This window comes from Callospermophilus lateralis, chromosome 10 (genome assembly GCF_048772815.1).
Source record: "Callospermophilus lateralis isolate mCalLat2 chromosome 10, mCalLat2.hap1, whole genome shotgun sequence".
In the NCBI taxonomy this organism is placed as follows: Eukaryota; Metazoa; Chordata; class Mammalia; order Rodentia; family Sciuridae; genus Callospermophilus; species Callospermophilus lateralis.
In genome coordinates this window covers 11,777,415-11,792,937 of record NC_135314.1, presented here as the reverse complement: position 1 = coordinate 11,792,937, position 15,523 = coordinate 11,777,415, and the positions used below count along the sequence as shown (strand labels likewise).

At 52.1% G+C, this 15,523-nt stretch overlaps 1 protein-coding gene across 1 annotated transcript in view; it reads left to right on the top strand.

Annotated features, from left to right (window-relative positions):
- Hunk (hormonally up-regulated Neu-associated kinase) overlaps positions 1-14,726 on the top strand; it is a 96,084-nt gene extending 81,358 nt beyond the window's left edge. Inside the window, exons 8-11 of the mRNA XM_076868565.2 lie at positions 1,596-1,679; positions 6,484-6,531; positions 11,471-11,651; positions 14,068-14,726. Coding sequence (XP_076724680.2) covers positions 1,596-1,679; positions 6,484-6,531; positions 11,471-11,651; positions 14,068-14,726 — 972 coding nt within the window. The remainder of the gene's footprint in view (positions 1-1,595; positions 1,680-6,483; positions 6,532-11,470; positions 11,652-14,067) is intronic.
- Positions 14,727-15,523: the final 797 nt, after the last annotated feature.

Genomic DNA, 15,523 nt, shown 5'->3' with positions numbered 1-15,523 from the left:
ATTTTATAATACTGATGATATATTAGTACAGTGATCCTTGCTTATGATTGATGGCTGAATGTGCATATTATCTACGTCCCTCTGTATACTTTTTCCACTCCTAAGGGCTCTCGGTCATACTCTTTGGAGACCACCATGCTAGAGAGGGTGGAAGCCAAGTTTTCAAATAGTTCTCAAGCAAGAGAAGAGTTAACACACTGATTTTCTTTTTCAAGAGACAAGTGTTACTCAAAAATCAAGAAGTATTTTCATGAAACTAGCCATATTATAAAGTTCATGATTTCATCTTTTATGGGATGACTGCTGCTTACCTAAGTTAACAGATCCAAACATTCTGCTTTTTGAGTGCTTTACCAAGAAAGACGGGAGAGGTGTTCATTTTCAAAATAGTTTTCTGTGGCTACTTTCACATTTTCAGATAAAAAAAAAAAAAATTCGGTCATTTGTGCACTTGTGAAACAATTACATGGTTCATCTGAAGCAAGAAGCTGTTTTGCTGAAAGCTCTTGATTCGTTTGGGTGTTTAGCTTTTTGCTACGCTTCTGTCCCTCTGCTTTGTCTAGACTTGGAGTGTCAAGTGTTGCTGGGCATAGTTTTGTCTGCTGAGAACATTCCCTGGAAACTCAGCTGACAGTTCAAACAGGAGAAGGTTTTCATTTTTTTTTTGTGTTGGTTTCACATTTAACCCTTCAGTTGTAGGGCATGCCTGGTCTGATAATCCAAACTGTAGGCAAGTGGCTGTTTTTAATCCAAAGTGAATTAATCTCCACAGACAACTACGGCTGGCCTGCTCAGGGATTTCCAGAGGTGGCTAATCTAATTGCACCGTATGCACCATCCCAGTTACTAACCTTATCAGCCAATTACTAACCATCCACATATAATTTTTAAAATCTAATCCACTGAACTAAAAAGTGGAATATGATACCTTAATTATTTTGCCTTTTCTTTATTTTCTCTTGGCTTCCTCTTTTTAAAACGAGGAAGCTAGAGAGTCTGTAAGGGCACTCTTGATTGTCTTCCCACCCCTGATCCATGCCATCATTCTTCTGCCTTCTCCACTTTCATATTGATTGATTGATTAGTTAATCAGTCACTTCATTTTCTCTGTCTCCAGACAAAATCCCACCTTTATCATCTTAGGTGCAGTTATCCATCTTCTTCCTTAAGGCACAGGATGAATCGCGGTGGCTTCCCTTTGGAGGGGTATGCTGTGCTAAAGTAAGCAGACGAGTGAGATTCAGACTCCATTCAGTGCTTTCCAAAAGACAAGTTGTTTTGCCCGCTCACCCGTTTGGCTTCTGCTTTCCAGCCTAGAGCAATCGCTGTTACTCAGATGAAAGAACCCAAGCCCAGCAGTGGGTAGTGACTGGAGGGTCACCGGCCCTTTGCTTCGGAGCCCATAATAAAAGCAGCTGCCAGACTCTGGGTCCGGTCCCCTCCATGCTGCGTCCTCGGATGAGACTGCACCTTGCCGAGGCTTACCAACACTTTCTGGCACTGTCCCAGACAAGCTCTGTGTTTAAAAATGAATGACTGCTTAATGGGCGTTTCCATTTCTCAGACTTAAGCCCTGCTTTTCTTCCCTCTGCTAGAAATCGGACGTCCAGGACAGTGTGTGCTACAAGACCCAGCTCTACCAGATCGAGAAGTGCAGGGGCCCCAAGGAGCCGTATGAGGTGAGTGGCCCAGAAGCAAGTCCGGACGCTCTGAGGAAGAGGGGAGGGTGGACAGGAAGCTGGTTACTGTGGGACAAGAGGTACCAAGAGACGGACACCTTGCAACTGAGCCCTTGGGAATTCGTTTGCTGGCGTACCACGGCCCAGGCCGCGTGCTGCAGTCCTCCCTGTGGCCACATGTCAGAGTCACAGGGATCATTTAAACATCCAGGTGCCCGGGCCCCGCTGCAGAAAATTACATCTCATCTTGGGTCAATGTATTTTAAAGCTCCCTGAAAGATTCCATGAGCAGTCAAGGTTGGAAACCCTTGTCGTCCCTCCAAAAGGAAAAAACAAACAAACAAACAAAAAAGACAGGTGCCCAGGATATAGCTGGATGCCAGGAGAGAGCAAGACGAGGAGCAGGGAACGTTCCGGAGGACAGCAAGCTTGTCCAGTCAGCTCTGTGGTGACCTGATGCCGTGGAGAACATACCCGAGGGGAAACCCCAACGGTTAATTTCACAGTGAAAATTAGTGTCCCACGGCAAAAGGTTACAACCTCCAACCCCCCCCCCCGCCCCCCCGCCACATTTGTAAGATTGGGCCTGGGGATCCCAGACCCAAGGCCAGGAGCATGGGCCTCCCTCTTGTCTCCGTCAAGTGGGCTCTTCTTTCTCAGTTTTTTTCCCAGGGAACCCACTCCCACTCTCTCTGTCTGAAACCTCTGCCATGTCCCCTGTGTCCCCGTCACAGGAACCTGTCCTGGGACACTCAGGAATTCCCTCATGGGAGGAGACATCAAAAAGGGCTCTTCCTTGCCCCGGCCACTTCCCATTCCTTTCTCTGCGTAAAGTTTTCCTGGTCCCCCGAGTCCCGCACACTGCCTGCGAAGGATTCTCCCTGGGGTTCACTGGGTCTAGCTGTGCCCAGGATGAGATGATCCTGTGTGAAGTGGTGGGAGCTTGGGACAGGGCTCATCCCCAGGTGCCAGGCGAGGGGCGATGGTATGGCTGCCCTTCCTATAGAGAGTGAGGGGCAGAGGGAAGGAGCATGGCCAGGGAGGAGAGGCAGGGGGGACCCATGCCAGGGAGACCGTGGCGTGCAGACCTGAGCAGAGCTGGCCGGGCAGTTAACGTCCTAGGGTGTGGGGATGGCCAGCCCTGTGGAAGTGGAGGAGGAGGAGAGTGAGGGCGTGGGTTAGGGGTGGTGAGACGGTGCGCCTCGGGCTCTGGGTCAGAGAGAACGAGCGTGGCCTTGGTGGAAGGACATGCAGGGCCGGAGGCGGGGCCAGGGCAAGCCTTGTCCCTGGGCTGATGCCTCTTCATCTGAGACCAGCTGTGGGGCACAGGACCATGGGGTGGAGAGGAGCTTTTGGAGGGTGGGTCCTGCCTGGCAGGGGCTGGGCCACCAGCTCCCACGTGGCCGTCAGGCGGAAAGCAGGCCAGCAGGGATGTGTGGGGACCCGAGCCCCAGCCCCCTGGCCAGTTTCTACTACACGTGACCTCTCTTGCCTGAGTGAAGATGATTCAAATCTAGCGTGCCCAGAAGCAAGCTGTCCTCACTCATCCTCACGGCAGCCCTGTCCTCCCCAGGGACATGGGGCAGAAGCCTGAGAGTCCTTCTTCAAGCTTTCTCTTCTTTTCCTTATCCCCAGAGCCAGCCCCTCGGCTGATTGGGCTCCTAAGTCTCTCCTCTGCTTTCTTGTCCCTGTCCCCCGCCTGGTCCCAGCCTCTGCCCTGTCCCGCTGCAGTCTCCTCCCTGGGTTCCCCGATGGCTGCCCCCCACCCTCTTACCCACCCAGCAGCCAGAGTGAGCTTTCACCCTCTGCTGGCATCATGTCAATCATGTCACCCCCTCTTGAAGCCCGAGGGGGTCCTTCTCCTGGAAGGTGGACCCTTGGCGGGGCCATCTGTGTGGGTCAGCTTCTGCCTGATGTCCCAGCCCCATGCCCTGCGCGTGCCCAGCCCTGATGCTTGCTCTGTGCCTACCGCCCTGGCCCTTCAGGCTTGCTGTGCTTCCTCTGCCCGCCAGGGCTGTGCACACACTGTTCCCTCTTCTAGAAGTTTCTCCCCACCCCTCTTTCCCAGCCAGCGTCCATGTGTCCTCAGACCCCAACATGAGTTCAGCTCCCCACAGACCCCTGTCGTCCCCTGATCTCTGTCCACCCTCCTCGGCCGCTGTCATGCCACATTCTGCATTTGGCTGTTCACATGAGCAGTTTTTCATTTGTTTGGGGATTATTTGGTCAATGTCTGTGTCCCACTCTGGACTGAGTTCCATAAAACAAGGATCAGGTCAGTATCTCTGGCATCTACATGTTGCCTGGCATCTAGTAGGTGCTCAATAAATACTCGATAAATGAATAGATCAGAGAATCCAGTGAGCCTTGTCCCAGGTCTTGGGAAATGGATAGGACTGGGGGCAGCATCTGGTGCAGGTGGAAGGTTTTAGGTGGGACACCCCGGGGATTGAAGTGAGGGGGAAGGTGTGGCCCATGAGGCATTATCACCACCAGAGGCCGTGTCTTGAGGCAGGGTGGGGCCTCTCCTGGTCACCCGCACTGAGTGTGGCTCTCAAGCTGGAGTCCGGGGGATGCAGAATCAACTGGTAAGCTTCCCGGCCTGTTGGTTTGTGTTTAATTCAGATAACAATGCAAACAGCTGCAGCAAGTGTCCAATCTACGTGTCCTTGCCGACGCCCTTGGCGCCATCCTCAGCCCCAGCGTTTGTCTGAAAGTGCCAGAATCCTGATGGGAAATGGCCCCTTCTTTCATTCAGATCCTTTTTCTCTGATGATTATTTCACTTGGCCCAGAGACTCATGCTGAACGTTTTAAACATTTGTTGAAATATTGAACGGTTAGGATTTAAATAGGAACACTAATGGGCAAACAGCATTTCAATTTTCTGTGATCCATTTGTTTTCTCCAAACGGCAGCGATACTTCTGCTAATTAGATTACAGGCTATTACTAGACGGCACAACTTGTCTCGGTTGGAGCCTAGAAAGTGGAATGGGGCTTGTTAGAAAAAGCGTTCAGAAGGTCTGAGAGGACCCAGCCTTCCCGGTAAAGCCACGCACAGCCGCGGGCTCCCACCAGTTAGTTGCCATTGGCTGGCCCAGGAGGAGGGGTGACCCTGCATGGGGGGGTTTGGGGATGGGGACAGGGAGCGCGGTGGACAGAAGTTGCCGGTCGTGTGCGGGTGACTGGGGTGTGACTCAGGGTCCATGTCCCCCAAGGCTGTCATCAGGCTCTGTCCCTGTCCTGAGTACAAGAATGGCCTCTTCTTTCCTATTCCTTCCAGTTCTTTTTCTCCTAGGAGACAAATGAGCTGAATTGAATTTAAAAAAACTTCACCCTTGGGAGTCCAGTGCTGTGATGTGAAGACTTACCCTTCTGTTTCTCCTTCTTGTGGAAGGCAGAGATGGTATTTGTAAAAGTGGGACGCGTATTTCACCTGAAAAACACGTGTGTGTGTGTGTGTGCCTGAGGGACCCTCTTTCTCAAAAGGGGGCTGTGGAGGACAGAACTCAGGTTGAGGTGGGGCTGCAGGCAGCATTCTTTTCCCACTGGCTGTTAAAGCTGTGTACAGCCCAAAGTCAGTCTTGTTTAAAAAAAAAAAAAAAAAAAAAAGGAAGTGTTGCTTTTATAGAAAACGTGAAACAGAAGTAGGTCTTCTCTACCATGCGACACTGGGGTTTTGGAAGAAAGATTGTGCAGGAGGGAGGGGAAGGGCTTATTGCGATCCAGCTGCTGTGACAAAGACCTCCACGGGGCGGAAGTGTATTGCCTCTCGTTGTAGAGGCTGGGAGGCCAGGATCAAGGCTGGGAGGCCAGGATCAAGGTGTCGGCTGGGTTGGTTCCTCCTGAGGGCTGTCAGGGGGATCGGCTCTGGGCCTCTCTCCTTCGGTCCAGCTCCAAGACCTGCTGGCCATCTGGGGCATTCCTTGGATCGTACGTGGCCACCATGGTCTCTCCCATGGGGTCCTCCTCTTCTTATGAGGACCTGACTCAGATGGCATCATTTTAGCTTGATTATCTCTATAAAAGTCCTATGTCCCAATAAGACCAAATTCTGGGGTCCTGGGGGTGAGAACGTCGACATGTAGATTTTGAGAGCGCGTGATTGAACTTTCAGCATGCACTCTAAGTTTAAAGGTGAATAATTAAACGTTCACTTCGTGTTCACGTAAGTCTATGTAACTTCTTAAAGTAAAGTTCGGAACCAGGTCAAACAAGCTGCGCTGTTGGAGCTCAGGTTGGTAGTTCCTTCTGGGGACAGAGAGGCTGGGAGAAGACATGGGGAGACCCTCCCAGCTCCTGGCTGGGTTCTGGTTCTCGACCTGGCCACCAGTCCTGGGGGTGTTTTTGCTGTTTAAGAAACGAGCTGCTTACCTCTTTTCAGAGCCCTCTTTTGTTCCTCTTCTCAGCTTTTAATAAAAAGTCGACCTCACTGTACTGTCATGTGTAACTAATAAAAAAAAATTTTTTTAAAAAGAAAGAAACTTGACTAACGTCATACAGATGAAGTATGACAGGGCTAAGATCCAAACCCGAGCTGTTTGACAATTTCTAAATTTAATAAAAATCGTATAAAAAATGTAAAAAAAAAAAAGTTTACCTAAACAATTTTTCCAGCACGTGAATTAGGACATCTGCTGCCTACTGCCGCTGTGACTTAGAGATTTAAATTTTTTTTTTCTATAAACGTTGAAATGAATGATATTCAATCAGAGCTACAGGGGAAGTCGTAGCGGGGAGGGTTTAGGGAATAAATAGCAGATACAGCTGCTTCAATTCCTGAAAAAATGCTGCTTTTTACAGGCCTCCCTGGACACCTGGGCCAGAGACCTTGAATTCCATACTGTGCAGGTAAGAGCACGGTGGGTTCTGAGTAATTAGTCAAGGTCCCCTGAGAGGCAGACATATCTTCTCTCTCTCTCTCTCTCTCTCTCTCTCTCTCTCTCTCACACACACACACACACACACACACACACACACTTGGGGAGAGAGATAGAGATAGAGATGGAGGGAGCGGGAGAGAGAGGGAGGGAGGGAGGCGGAGAGAGAGAGAAATTGAGATGTATTTTAAGGAGTTGACTCCTGTGATTCTGGCCTGGCCAGTTTGATATCTGCAGAGCGGGTCAACAGGCCTGAGACCTAGGAGAGTTGGTGCTGAGTTTCAAGGCATCTAGAAACAGAATTTCTTTTTCCAGAGGACCTCTTTTTTTTATTTTCTTAAGACCTTCAACTGATTGGATGAGACCCACTCACATTATGGAGGATGATCTCTTTGCTTAATATCTGCTGATTTGAGTGTTAACACATCTTTAAAACTGCCGTCGCAGGAACATCCAGTCTGGTATTTGACTGAATAGCTGGGTACCAAACTTGACTTAGCCAAGTTAGCACATGAAATTAACCATCACATAAGGGTCCCTACGGATTGCTCGGTCTCTGCCCAGGGCAGCAGACACTCTGCATGCCTGTCCTTATCCTGGATTGACCTGTTGTGGGTGGGTGTATCTGAGTCCCCTCAGATTAGATGGGTGCTTTCTATGCTGAGCTGAGATAGTTTCATTGTCTTGCATGACCACACACCCAGCTGTTCATGCCTGTTTACTGTATATGGAGTGGGGTTTGCAACCGTCCAGCGTTTCCTGGCTCCGTGGCCTGATTTATGCCCCAAGTCCCTTTTATGAATTCACTCTTGCTTTTTTTTTTCCCTGTGGCAAAACCATGCTTTCCATTATGTGATGGGCAGCAAGGAACCAAAACCAACCAGCCAATGCCACGTGGGCCCCTGGGCCATCCCAGGTGGTAGTGGTCACACCTGGTTCTGTTGCTCCCAACAGCTGGTTGAGGCTGTCCGACAGAAAGCTCCAGAAAAGCCCCTGGTGAGCTGGACCCTAGTCACTCAGGAAGGCAGCTTTGGCCGGCTTCAACCCACAGGGCGCTGCTGCCAGAAGCGCTGTCGTAGCCTGTTTTCAGTTTCCCGGGCAGCAGCTCCTCCCCAGCCTGGGGTGAGGGCATCCATCCTTTGTAAGTCAAGTCGGTGCCTTTGCTGCTCAGACAGTGAAGCAGGGGTAGCGGGATTCTTATTCTCACCGAGCGGGGCGGGACCACACATTCTGTTGCAGACCGGGAAACACTTCCTTCAAGGTGAAGTGACTTGCCCCAGGGTCACCCAGCAGATTATAGAGAGGACCAGGGATAGGTTCTAGATTTCCAGACCGCCCAGCTGCCGCCATGGCGGGGATCCTGGGAGTTCCCGGAACCTGGAGTCATTACAAAATGGCTGTCACGCCCCCAGTGGCACAGCTGTAGGGGAAGAGTCCAAGGGGGGCCACCTCTCTGGAGCTCAGACCTCAGAGGCGGAGGACTGGGCCTCCTCCTCTCACTGGCCGCTTGAGCCCACACAGGTCTTCCTCTAGAAGCCCAGGGGACCATCACCCCCATTTCCTTTCCCCCATGAAATAATACAAGACACTAAAGGAGTCAGGGACAGATGATCCTTTATGGGCCCATATTTCCCAATCATTCAGTTTCGTAGATGTCCATGCACATTTCTAGAGGGTGCAAACAGTGTCTAGAAAGTGAGAAGCTGTATTGTGTGTGGCTTGCATCTGGGGCTTCTCTGATCTGCCATGGGGGTGCAAAGAAGATGTTCTCAGAGCCAAGAGCTTGAAGCCCTTTGCCGGCCCCCAGGCCCACGTGGGTGCTGGGGAGCAAGTCCAGGGAGAATGGAGGGAAGCCAGGTCACCCCAGGCTGCAGCACTGCTGGGTAGGGAGCATGCATGTGAAAGGGGGAGTGTAATTAGTCCCTCTAAAGATCTTTTCCTGTTACATAAGGCAGTTTAGCATCCTGCTCCCCAGGAAGTTTCTTCAGGAGAAAGTAGGCCATGCAGATGCAAAGGTATAATTGGGCGCTCGTTGCATTTGGTAACCTGCTCGGAGGGCAGTGGGCTCAGCTGGTTATAAACAAACACGTTGACTCTGGGCAGTTGACCCTTCTGCGTGGGCTGATGCAGGGTTTGTCCCCCTCGGGGAGTGGTCAGCAGTGAATTCTTCCTCACTTTTTCCTAGAAACCAGTGACCATGAAATCACTGATTTTGTTTAGCCTGGGGTAGGATGTTCCGGGGGTTTGGAGAGGACATGCCAGGGTCCTGGGGTCAAGTGCAGCAAGAGTGGCCTTAGCCGTTTTCTGTCCAGCAGTGAAGTTGCCCTTCCTTCTGCTGCTGTAGAGGTCTTTCTGCTTGTGGTCACACATCCCTTGGTTACAGGAGAACTTTGGTCTCCCAGGCCAACCTTGGTCTCCCTCCACAGCAAACTCTCACGCCTTGGATGCCTCTCGGTGCTACTGAACTCGATCCGGATGGCGATGCTGACCCCATAAATGCTGTGATTGAGGAGACCCCAGGAGGGTTGGAAAGGAGCTGAAGTGGACCCCTGTCACCGCCAGCAGCTCTTAGTCGTGGGGACACAGAACAGCTTGAGGGAGGCTTTGCTGATCATTTTAACAAACAGTCCCCAAAAGGGTGAATGTAGTTGGATCTCTTCTATCAAGTATTGTTTCAAAAACATATCACAAAAGTACATTTGGGTTTTTTTCCTTCTTAAAGTAGAAATGCTGCGTTTCGTATAAAAACAGAGAGAGCAGAGCAAAAGGAAGAAGTTCTGCCCGACTTTTCAGGTCGGACCAGTCGTGTCCCCTTGGATCCTGGGCAGGGATGTGTGTGTGAAAGGTTGTTCTCCTCTGTCTTAGAGGAGGCCTGCGCTTGTTTCATGGAAACAAAGGAGCAGAAAACAATTAAAAATTGCGATGGTCCCCTTGGTAGCTTCCCCCGTATCTTAATCCATTTTCTGCTGCTATGACAGAATACCTGAGACTTGGTCGTTGTTAAAGAACAGAGATGTATTCCTTACATTTCTGGAGGTTGGGGTCTCAGAGCTTGGTCCAGCATCTGGTGAGGGCCTCTGCGCCACACTGTGCCGCGTGGAGGGCGTCACGTGATTAGGAAGTGTTTCCGAGAGACAAGAGGAAAACAGCTGAATGCACTCATCCTTCATTAGGAGCCCACTCCTGCGACAGACGCCACTCCTGTGATAACTAACCCACTCGCAGGTTAACTAACCTGCTGCAGCCATAATTAACCCACTCCTGCAGTCACAACTGTAATCCAGGCAGGAGGATAGTGCCTCTGACCGGGTCACCTTTTAAAGGTCCCACCTCTTACTACTGAGAACAGTGGCAATTAAATTTGAGCATGGGTATGGAGGGGACATTCAAACCATAGCACCAGATGGAGACCCAGAGCACATGCCTCTCCCGGCATGCGTGTGGCTCTCGGGAGCTGGCTGCCTGCCTCTGTGCACCGCTGCATGCGGCTTTCTCTGCACCCTGGCATCGCCCGACCCACCCCAGGACTTGCAGGCTGTGTGGAGTGAGGCCATCACCGCGCCCACTTCAGGGTTTTAGCAATCTCCGTGTTCAGCCTGCTCTTGGTGAATCATTTAGCCACCCAGGCCATTTCCTTGTTTCTAAAGGGGCTAACAGTCTGCTCATTGGTGCAGCACACGGCTGTGTGTGTGTGTCCCCATCCAAGGCTGGTGGTGACAGTTACGGTGCTGAAGAAGTTTCAGCTCTCCTTTGGTCCCACCTTGCCCCTCCATTGGGGACAAGCAACTTTGGCTAAGGGTTAGATCCTTAGGGATCTCCTGTCCCTCCAAGGGGCTCTGAAGGTTCCACGTCCCCACTTGCCTTTGTCCCCTGCTGTTCTTTCCCACGAAAAACTTGATGTAATGAGCCCTGCTCTGCAAAGGCGCTAAAAGTCCGTATTGGAAAGGCACTTTTATAAAAGTGCAGAAGTTTCCTTGAGAAGCTTTTCAGTAACAGAAATGAAAAATAGATGAGCTCTCTTGAATTGCAAATGCTCTTGAAGTTGGAGGCAAAAACGTGGCAATATGTCTTTTTCCCTCACCCGGGGCGAGGTCAGGGATGCCACTGTGTGTTTAACAGTAAACATCAGGCTTCTTCTTAGTGGCATCATCCTTCCCAGAAACTTGAACTTGATTAATTTTAATCAGCTCAGCCTCTGCTGACCTTTTTCAAAAAAATTTCAATAACTATTTATTATGCTTTCTCTAAGTGCCTAGTTTTATGGCCGCGGTTGTGGAGCTAAAGATACATCAAGTAGTCAAATTCTCTCCCATCGGAAGGATGATAATCTAGTTGCATATGGGTAAAATGGAGAGCAAAAACTGGTGATGCACACGCAAGTTTTAGATTCTCAAGCAAGTGCTCATAGGCTTGAGGGCGCAAAGGGCCAGAGCCCCCCGCCCCAGGACCCCATGAGGCTGCATGGTTGCCCCGTTGTCCTGAGGGCCTCCTTGGCTTGATGAATAAACAGGACCTGGTATTAAGATGGAAGCAGTGTACCTCAACCTGCAAAGCTGCCCCTGTGTGCAGAATCCCCGGGCGCCACTTTAAATGCAGACGGGAGGTTCCCACAAGTCCTGACCTGCTTCGCTCTGGCTCCTTCAGCTTGTGTCGGTAACAGGCCTCCTAAGTGGGGCCCCACCCTCGCTGGGACACCAGGGAGCTGGAGACAGGCGAGGGCCTTTGTTGCCCAGGCGGAGGGACGCTGGCCCCGGTATCCGCTGGTCCTGGGCCTCAGTCCTTCCCCCATTCAACATGCGCTTGAGAGCACACAGCGGGAAGAGCTGGAGAGTCTCCAGTCTCCTTGGTTGGTTTTCCAAAGAGGAATCCCATTGTGCGTCTGAGCATGTGCGTTTGCTTCTGATTTGAAGGACAAAAAGCCCAAAGAGCAAGAAAAACGAGGGGATTTTCTTCACCGGCCATTTGCCAAGAAGATGGACAAGAACCCGCCCTCGTACAGACAGCCTTCCGCCTCGCTCATCACGCAGATCCAGAACACCAAGGCGCTGCTCAAGGACCGCAAGGCTTCCAAGTCTGGCTTCCCCGACAAAGGTAGCTCGGCTGGGGCCCCTCTCGGCACTCATGTGGAGCTGTGGGTCCCCAGTGCTCCCCTCACGGGGTGGCGGTGCAGGCCCAGGACAGAGATGATTATTGTGCCCTTGGGAAAGCAGCTGTCCCATGTTTGAGGCCACGGGAGAACTGTCGAGGGCCAAGCCGTGGGGGATTAGCCACCCGTACAGGAAGGATTGGGAGAACAGGGTTTGGGCCAATATAGAAACAGAGATTGGGGCAAATGGTATTGCAGGAGCAGAGGCTGGGGTATGGTATTGTGAGAGCAGATGTCTGAGGGTGTGGTATCGTGGGCACAGAGAGCGGGGTACATGGGGCTACAGGGGCAGAGATTAGGGTCAAGGTATTCTAGGAGTGGAGATTGGGATGTATGGTTCTGTGGGACGAGAGGTGAGGCTATAAGGTATTAAGGAGTAGAGAATGGGGTGTAGGAATAGGAATGCTGGTCAGAAGAGGGGCTGTGGAGAACACATGGTGTCTGGAGCCAGGGATGGTGCATAGTATTGCAGAAGAGACTGGGCTGCAGGAGCAGAGATCAGGGTGCAAGAACAGAGATGGAGCAGAGAGTGGTGGGCGGAAGCCTAGACTGGGACATGGTTTTGTTGGAACCTCTATCAGAAAAGTGGCCCCAGGGAGGCATGGCAGTGTGACCAAGTCTGGGCTCCTGGTAGAGGTAGGATGCTCGGACCCGAGTTCAGAGCCCAGCTCTGCTGCTCACAGACCCTGGATCCTCACTGGTGCCCTTCCCTGTAACAGCTCCCACCTGTTAGAGCTACCAGGTAGATAAAGTGAGATACACGTGTAGGCCTCTGCTTGATTCGGAATCCAGCCCATTGCAGATAAATAATAAATGTGGGTCTGCAACCTTTAGGATGGGCGTGGGAGGAAGTAGGAGAGCTCACCAGGTGTGGGCTTAACACACTGGGAGATGCTAAGAGCAGGGACACAGGAGCCAGGGGCCTCCTGACTCCCAGCCATGAGGGAAAGGAGAGGTTCTTGTCACCAAGAGGGTATAGAGGTCACACTGTCGAATCCTTTTGTTTCAAATGTGAAGAAACCAAAATCCAGCGAGGGCCATAGCCAGCTGAGGTCAACTCAGATGGCTTGCTGGGCAGTAGTGGGACTCATGGATGACAGCAGCCACTGTCCTGGCTCCGCCCAAAGCCGCCTGCCTTCTTGGTGCAGAGCGGCAGCACGCCTTGCAGGGAGGCCGTGTTCTCGGGCCAGCTGGTAGCACTGGAGGCCTCCGTGATGAACAAAACCTGACTCCTTCCTGCTGACGGGCCTCAGGGCCGCGTGCATCTAGGAGGAGATTTATTTTGGTGTCTGTGGGTTTATTTATGGGAGGCAAGGAGGAATACAGTGCCCTCCGCTGCTCCCCACGTCCTCCCCGTGGGCAGCAGCTGGCACCTGCAGCTAGGCCTCGCAGAGCCTGCAGACGGTCACGTAGAAGAGAGGCGCTAACACGGAGCAGGAACTTGGCTTTATTTCCCTCGGCTCCAGCTCTGGGGGGTGAGGGTTCCCTCTCTTCTCTGGCATAGCCTGTGCCCACTTGAGATGGAAAATGCGGGGACTGGCTGGTGGATGAACTACCCCGTTCAGAATGGGCTGAGGCTTCGTGGGGATCAGAGCCATGAGGGAGCCGTGGAGGAGGGAAGTCCTGACACATGCTGCAGCGTGGGTGGCCCCTGAGGACATGAGGCTGAGTGGAGTGAGCCAGTCACAGGGGAACAGATGCTCCGCACAGGAGATTCCTGAGTGGTCAGGTGTGCAGAGGCAGATGGTAGGATGGTTACCAGGGGTGGAGGAGAGAATGGGAGTCCCCGTTCACCCTGGGCACAGAGGATTAGATCTGCAAGGTGAAAATGGCGCATGGGGATTGGTGGCACAACAATGCGAGTGTCCTTCCTTAACCTTACTGAACTGTATCTAAAAGGTGGCTGAGATGATACATTTTCTGCTGTATATTTTCTACATGATAAAGTTTCTAAAAATATACAGAGGGAAATCGTCCTTCCCGTGTCAGTGTCTGAGGACCAGGTTTGTGGTGCTCAGTGAGCCACGCCTCCTGTGTTTCCACAAGTTGCAGGCTTGTCCCGTCAGGCTGGTGCACCTTTTTTATTCAGAGGCCCTTTGACAGGGTCTAGAATTTTAAGCCACCAAAAGGGGAGCAAGGTGTTAAGCTGGGGCCTCCGTCACCAACCGTCTGTTTCCTGCCTCCTAGAAGGACTGTCACGGCCTCTGTGGGACGATCAGATGCCGAGGCTGAGTCCTTTGCTTCCTGCTTCCTCCTGCCCCCCACGCACTCAGCGTCTCAGCCAGACTGGGGGGCAGTGCAGGCGGGCGAGGGGCCGCGTCTCTGTGGCTGTCTTAATGGTTTTGTTTTCTGGGTGTGCAGATTCCTTCGGCTGTCGAAACATTTTCCGCAAAACCACTGATTCCAATTGTGTGGCTTCCTCCTCCATGGAGTTCATCCCCATCCCACCCCCCAGAACCCCCAGGATTTTAAAGAAGCCGGAGCCCCATCAGCAAGGGCCTGGGAGCGCCAGCATCCCGCCAAAGGAAGATCCCCTGATGCTGGACATGGTGCGCTCCTTCGAGTCTGTGGACCGTGAGGACCACATAGAACTGCTGTCCCCTTCCCATCACTATAGGATTCTGAACTCACCTGTGAGCCTGGCTCGCAGGAATTCCAGTGAGAGGGCTCTGTCCCCAGGGCTGCTGTCTGCCAGCACGTCACCTCTGCAGACTCCTTTGCATCACACTCTGGTCTCCTTTGCTCATGAAGATAAGAACAACCCACCCAAGGAGGAGGGCGTGTATTCCCCACCTCCAGTTCCCAGCAACGGTCACACTCAGCCTCTGGGGAGCCCCAACTGTGTGAAGAGCCGGGGCAGGTTCCCCATGATGGGCATTGGACAGATGCTGAGGAAGCGGCACCAGAGCCTGCAGCCTTGTGCAGAGAGGCCCCTGGAGGCCAGCATGCCCCCGCTGCAGCCCTCAGCCCCCACGAGTCTTTCTTTTGACATGGCTGACGGGGTCAAGGGCCAGTGTTAACCCGGGTCCGTGAGATTCTGAGCCTCTGTAAGGAAAGCAATGGAACAGGGCTCCACACGTCTGAACCAGGACCTCGCAGAAGCGTCCTCCACGGCCTCATCCGCTCTGCCCTGCAGTGTCTCACCTGTGGATCAGCCGAAATCCACAGACCCAAAGCCTGCACCACCCAGCCTTGCTTAGGGACCCCCCGGGGTGCGAGAAATCCCTGGGAGGGTCAGCTACAGAGGCAGCCCGTTCCAATTCCAGTCTCGGACCCTCCTTCCTCCCGCCCACTCACCAAGCCTCCTCTGTGAACCCCTGCTGGGACCCGGGGCGAAAACCACACTCTGACCTTCTGGGCCACTCAGATCTAAAGACTGTTACCAGATCTCTCTTCACTCTGTGCTACGTGCATGCCTCCCAGTGGATTGCTCTCTGTTCAGCTGTGGGTCACAGTCTCACGGGGACCAGTGTCACAAGGTCATTCATCCAGAACCTGTTCCTAGCATCCAATCCCTACAACCTAGCAGAAGCTGTGACCAGGAGCACTGGGCCCTAGGAACCTCAGAGGAAGACGGGGCAGAGCCTCAGATAAGGATGGAACCTAGAAGGAAAAGACTGACAGAAACACTCATTCCCAAGCAGAGTTTTTAAGCAGGTTTTAATATTTTATTTGGTCAAAATTTTCTCATGGTTGAATGATCTTGTCCAAAGAGATTTTTCTTTATATCATGTTGATAAGTCAATATTGCCTAATTTTTAAAAGCCCAGATGGGGAGATGACAAGCAGTTCCACCAAGTTAATGTGTCTTCATGAG